Genomic DNA, 6789 nt, shown 5'->3' with positions numbered 1-6789 from the left:
GAAATATTGAATATAATTCTTGAACAAGAATGAAATATTGAATATTATTCTTGAAAAAGAATGAAATATCAGAAGTTTCATCATAAAACATCAACTTGAATCTAGTTGTTTACAAACCATACTGCGCATGCGTGCTTCGGCCGCCATCTTAGAAGCATCTACGGTGCGCCGTTGCTGTCAAAATACATGACAACGTTTTTCATGTTACAAAATCTTCACTTAATCATTCTTATGATTACAAAGAAATGTCACTCAAATGTGTGTGTCTTTTGTCAGATGCTATTTCTTGATTAATAAACCCTATGAAACTAATGCAACGCCACTTTAATACGAAAGTATAAAATGTTAAAGCCAGCTTCAATTGATCTGCTAATCTTATGCGTACTTGTGATTAAACACTAACAAACAATGTGATTAAACACTAACACACAATGTGACTAAACATTAACACAATGTGATTAAACACTAACACACAATGTGACTAAACATTAACACAATGTGATTAAACACTAACACACAATGTGACTAAACATTAACACAATGTGATTAAACACTAACACACAATGTGACTAAACATTAACACAATGTGATTAAACACTAACACACAATGTGACTAAACATTAACACAATGTGACTAAACAGCTTGTTCGAACGCGTTTAGTAACTACAGAGATCGCTCTATTCAAATAAAGAGACTGCGAACGTCTCATTTCCCATGTACCTGAACGCACCATCAACTACGGAATCCTATGTGGTCTTTGAAGGTAACATGTCACATCGTGTTCATCAATAATCAATAATTATCCATCGATTAGAGCCGAGGACACAAAAATACAAATAGTTGAGGAGGTTTGCACGAAGGGACCGAGAAGGTGGAGCTGTGGCCGCTTGGATCGTTCACGTAAGACCCATCAGTGGCACAACATGAAGGAAGGAAGACAAGATGGCGGCACCGACTCGCGACAAATGTGAATATACCAGCTGTTATTGGTAAATATCAACACTTTACCAGTGTTATTGGTAAATATCAACACTTTACCAGTGTTATTGGTAAATATCAACACTTTACCAGCTGTTATTGGTAAATATCAACACTTTACCAGCTGTTATTGGTAAATATCAACACATTACCAGTGTTATTGGTAAATATCAACACTTTACCAGCTGTTATTGGTAAATATCAACACTTTACCAGCTGTTATTGGTAAATATCAACACTTTACCAGCTGTTATTGGTAAATATCAACACTTTACCAGCTGTTATTGGTAAATAACACTTTACCAGCTGTTATTGGTAAATATCAACACTTTACCAGCTGTTATTGGTAAATATCAACACTTTACCAGTGTTATTGGTAAATATCAACACTTTACCAGCTGTTATTGGTAAATATCAACACTTTACCAGCTGTTATTGGTAAATATCAACACTTTACCAGCTGATATTGGTAAATATCAACACTTTACCAGTGTTATTGGTAAATATCAACACTTTACCAGCTGTTATTGGTAAATATCAACACTTTACCAGTGTTATTGGTAAATATCAACACTTTACCAGCTGTTATTGGTAAATATCAACACTTTACCAGTGTTATTGGTAAATATCAACACTTTACCAGCTGTTATTGGTAAATATCAACACTTTACCAGCTGTTATTGGTAAATATCAACACTTTACCAGTGTTATTGCTAAATATCATCACTTTACCAGCTGTTATTGGTAAATATCAACACTTTACCAGTGTTATTGGTAAATATCAACACTTTACCAGCTGTTATTGGTAAATATCAACACTTTACCAGTGTTATTGGTAAATATCAACACTTTATTTGATGTTGTACATTTTATTCAAAAGTATACTACTGACAGTATTGTTGATGTTGTACTATTATTCACAACTATACTACTGACAGTATTGTTGATGTTGTACTATTATTCACAACTATACTACTGACAGTATTGTTGATGTTGTACTTTGATTCACAACTATACTACTGACAGTGTTGTTGATGTTGTACTTTGATTCACAACTATACTACTGACAGTATTGTTGATGTTGTACTTTTATTCACAACTATACTACTGACAGTATTGTTGATGTTGTACTATTATTCACAACTATACTACTGACAGTATTGTTGATGTTGTACTTTGATTCACAACTATACTACTGACAGTATTGTTGATGTTGTACTTTGATTCACAACTATACTACTGACAGTATTGTTGATCTTGTACTATTATTCACAACTATACTACTGACAGTATTGTTGATGTTGTACTTTGATTCACAACTATACTACTGACAGTATTGTTGATGTTGTACTTTGATTCACAACTATACTACTGACAGTATTGTTGATGTTGTACTTTTATTCACAACTATACTACTGACAGTATTGTTGATGTTGTACTTTTATTCACAACTATAATACTGACAGTATTGTTGATGTTGTACTTTGATTCACAACTATACTACTGACAGTATTGTTGATGTTGTACTTTTATTCACAACTATACTACTGACAGTATTGTTGATGTTGTACTTTTATTCACAACTATACTACTGACAGTATTGTTGATGTTGTACTATTATTCACAACTATACTACTGACAGTATTGTTGATGTTGTACTATTATTCACAACTATACTACTGACAGTATTGTTGATGTTGTACTTTGATTCACAACTATACTACTGACAGTATTGTTGATGTTGTACTTTGATTCACAACTATACTACTGACAGTATTGTTGATGTTGTGCTATTATTCACAACTATACTACTGACAGTATTGTTGATGTTGTACTTTGATTCACAACTATACTACTGACAGTATTGTTGATGTTGTACTATTATTCACAACTATACTACTGACAGTATTGTTGATGTTGTACTATTATTCACAACTATACTACTGACAGTATTGTTGATGTTGTACTATTATTCACAACTATACTACTGACAGTATTGTTGATGTTGTACTTTGATTCACAACTATACTACTGACAGTATTGTTGATGTTTTACTTTGATTCACAACTATACTACTGACAGTATTGTTGATGTTGTACTTTTATTCACAACTATACTACTGACAGTATTGTTGATGTTGTACTATTATTCACAACTATACTACTGACAGTATTGTTGATGTTGTACTTTGATTCACAACTATACTACTGACAGTATTGTTGATGTTGTACTTTGATTCACAACTATACTACTGACAGTATTGTTGATGTTGTACTTTTATTCACAACTATACTACTGACAGTATTGTTGATGTTGTACTTTTATTCACAACTATACTACTGACAGTATTGTTGATGTTGTACTTTGATTCACAACTATACTACTGACAGTATTGTTGATGTTGTACTATTATTCACAACTATACTACTGACAGTATTGTTGATGTTGTACTTTGATTCACAACTATACTACTGACAGTATTGTTGATGTTGTACTATTATTCACAACTATACTGCTGACAGTATTGTTGATGTTGTACTATTATTCACAACTATACTACTGACAGTATTGTTGATGTTGTACTTTTATTCACAACTATACTACTGACAGTATTGTTGATGTTGTACTTTTATTCACAACTATGCTACTGACAGTATTGTTGATGTTGTACTTTGATTCACAACTATACTACTGACAGTATTGTTGATGTTGTACTATTATTCACAACTATACTACTGACAATATTGTTGATGTTGTACTTTTATTCACAACTATACTACTGACAGAATTGTTGATGTTGTACTTTGATTCACAACTATACTACTGACAGTATTGTTGATGTTGTACTATTATTCACAACTATACTACTGACAGTATTGTTGATGTTGTACTTTGATTCACAACTATACTACTGACAGTATTGTTGATGTTGTACTATTATTCACAACTATACTACTGACAGTATTGTTGATGTTGTACTTTGATTCACAACTATACTACTGACAGTATTGTTGATGTTGTACTTTGATTCACAACTATACTACTGACAGTATTGTTGATGTTGTACTTTGATTCACAACTATACTACTGACAGTATTGTTGATGTTGTACTTTTATTCACAACTATACTACTGACAGTATTGTTGATGTTGTACTTTTATTCACAACTATACTACTGACAGTATTGTTGATGTTGTACTATTATTCACAACTATACTACTGACAGTATTGTTGATGTTGTACTTTGATTCACAACTATACTACTGACAGTATTGTTGATGTTGTACTTTGATTCACAACTATACTACTGACAGTATTGTTGATGTTGTACTTTGATTCACAACTATACTACTGACAGTATTGTTGATGTTGTACTATTATTCACAACTATACTACTGACAGTATTGTTGATGTTGTACTATTATTCACAACTATACTACTGACAGTATTGTTGATTTTGTACTTTTATTCACAACTATGCTACTGACAGTATTGTTGATGTTGTACTTTGATTCACAACTATACTACTGACAGTATTGTTGATGTTGTACTATTATTCACAACTATACTACTGACAGTATTGTTGATGTTGTACTTTTATTCACAACTATACTACTGACAGTATTGTTGATGTTGTACTTTTATTCACAACTATACTACTGACAGTATTGTTGATGTTGTACTATTATTCACAACTATACTACTGACAGTATTGTTGATGTTGTACTTTGATTCACAACTATACTACTGACAGTATTGTTGATGTTGTACTTTGATTCACAACTATACTACTGACAGTATTGTTGATGTTGTACTTTGATTCACAACTATACTACTGACAGTATTGTTGATGTTGTACTATTATTCACAACTATACTACTGACAGTATTGTTGATGTTGTACTTTTATTCACAACTATGCTACTGACAGTATTGTTGATGTTGTACTTTGATTCACAACTATACTACTGACAGTATTGTTGATGTTGTACTATTATTCACAACTATACTACTGACAGTATTGTTGATGTTGTACTTTGATTCACAACTATACTACTGACAGTATTGTTGATGTTGTACTTTGATTCACAACTATACTACTGACAGTATTGTTGATGTTGTACTTTTATTCACAACTATACTACTGACAGTATTGTTGATGTTGTACTTTGATTCACAACTATACTACTGACAGTATTGTTGATGTTGTACTTTGATTCACAACTATACTACTGACAGTATTGTTGATGTTGTACTTTGATTCACAACTATACTACTGACAGTATTGTTGATGTTGTACTTTGATTCACAACTATACTACTGACAGTATTGTTGATGTTGTACTTTGATTCACAACTATACTACTGACAGTATTGTTGATGTTGTACTTTTATTCACAACTATACTACTGACAGTATTGTTGATGTTGTACTTTGATTCACAACTATACTACTGACAGTATTGTTGATGTTGTACTTTGATTCACAACTATACTACTGACAGTATTGTTGATGTTGTACTTTGATTCACAACTATACTACTGACAGTATTGTTGATGTTGTACTTTGATTCACAACTATACTACTGACAGTATTGTTGATGTTGTACTATTATTCACAACTATACTACTGACAGTATTGTTGATGTTGTACTTTCATTCACAACTATACTACTGACAGTATTGTTGATGTTGTACTTTTATTCACAACTATACTACTGACAGTATTGTTGATGTTGTACTTTGAGTGCATTATTTTGTGTGTTTCAGTGAAGAAAATGTTTGGAAAGTTTGTGAGTTCATCAGGAAGGAGAAAAGTTTCCCTCTGGAAGAATTCTTTGTGATTTTCATTTCCAACGACAACAAAATGGTAAGAATATTTTATACTTCTTAGTAGTAGTAATACTTGTAATTGTTGTGTGTCAGCAACTTAGTTAGTACTTAGTAATATTCCCTGTTTGTACTTAGTAATACTCCTTTGTTAGTACTTAGTAATATTCTCTGTTAGTACTTAGTAATACTCCCTGTTTGTACTTAGTAATACTTCCTGTTAGTACTTAGTAATACTCCCTGTTAGTACTTAGCAATACTCCCTGTTAGTACTTAGTAATACCCCTTGTTAGTACTTAGTAATACTCCCTGTTTGTACTTAGTAATACTCCCTGTTAGTACTCAGTAATACTCCCTGTTAGTACTTAGTAATACTCCCTGTTAGTACTTAGTAATACTCCCTGTTTGTACCTAGTAATACTCCCTGTTTGTACTTAGTAATACTCCCTGTTTGTACTTGGTAATACTCCTTGTTAGTACTTAGTAATACTCCCTGTTAGTACTTAGTAATACTCCCTGTTAGTACTTAGTAATACTCCTTGTTAGTACTTAGTAATACTCCTTGTTAGTACTTAGTAATACTCCCTGTCAGTACTTAGTAATATTCCCTGTTTGTACTTAGTAATACTCCCTGTTAGTACTTAGTAATACTCCCTGTTAGTACTTAGTAATACTCCTTAGTTAGTACTTAGTAATACTCCCTGTTAGTACTTAGTAATACTCCTTGTTAGTACTTAGTAATACTCCCTGTTTAGTACTTAGTAATATTCCCTGTTTGTACTTAGTAATACTCCTTAGTTAGTACTCAGTAATATTCTCTGTTTTTACTTAGTAATACTCCCTGTTAGTACTTAGTAATACTCCCTGCCAGTACTTAGTAGTACTCCCTGTTAGTACTTAGTAATACTCCCTGTTAGTACTTAGTAATACTCCTTAGTTAGTACTTAGTAATACTCCCTGTTAGTACTTAGTAATACTCCTTG

General features: G+C 32.0%; 1 protein-coding gene across 8 annotated transcripts in view; it reads left to right on the top strand.

Annotated features, from left to right (window-relative positions):
• Positions 1 to 725: 725 nt before the first annotated feature.
• ntaq1 (N-terminal glutamine amidase 1) overlaps positions 726 to 6789 on the top strand; it is a 24112-nt gene continuing 18048 nt past the window's right edge. For 6 of the 8 annotated variants that reach the window (XM_062049285.1, XM_062049290.1, XM_062049287.1 and 3 more), the window contains exons 1-2: positions 726 to 990; positions 5747 to 5846. In XM_062049285.1, the coding sequence (XP_061905269.1) occupies positions 944 to 990; positions 5747 to 5846 (147 nt within the window). In that variant the 5' untranslated portion in view covers positions 726 to 943. Of the gene's footprint in view, positions 991 to 5746; positions 5847 to 6789 lie in introns of those variants that run through there. The other 2 variants (XM_062049286.1, XM_062049292.1) reach the window with 2 other exon arrangements.

This window comes from Entelurus aequoreus, linkage group LG05 (genome assembly GCF_033978785.1).
Source record: "Entelurus aequoreus isolate RoL-2023_Sb linkage group LG05, RoL_Eaeq_v1.1, whole genome shotgun sequence".
In the NCBI taxonomy this organism is placed as follows: Eukaryota; Metazoa; Chordata; class Actinopteri; order Syngnathiformes; family Syngnathidae; genus Entelurus; species Entelurus aequoreus.
This window is presented reverse-complemented; position numbering and strand designations above follow the sequence as displayed.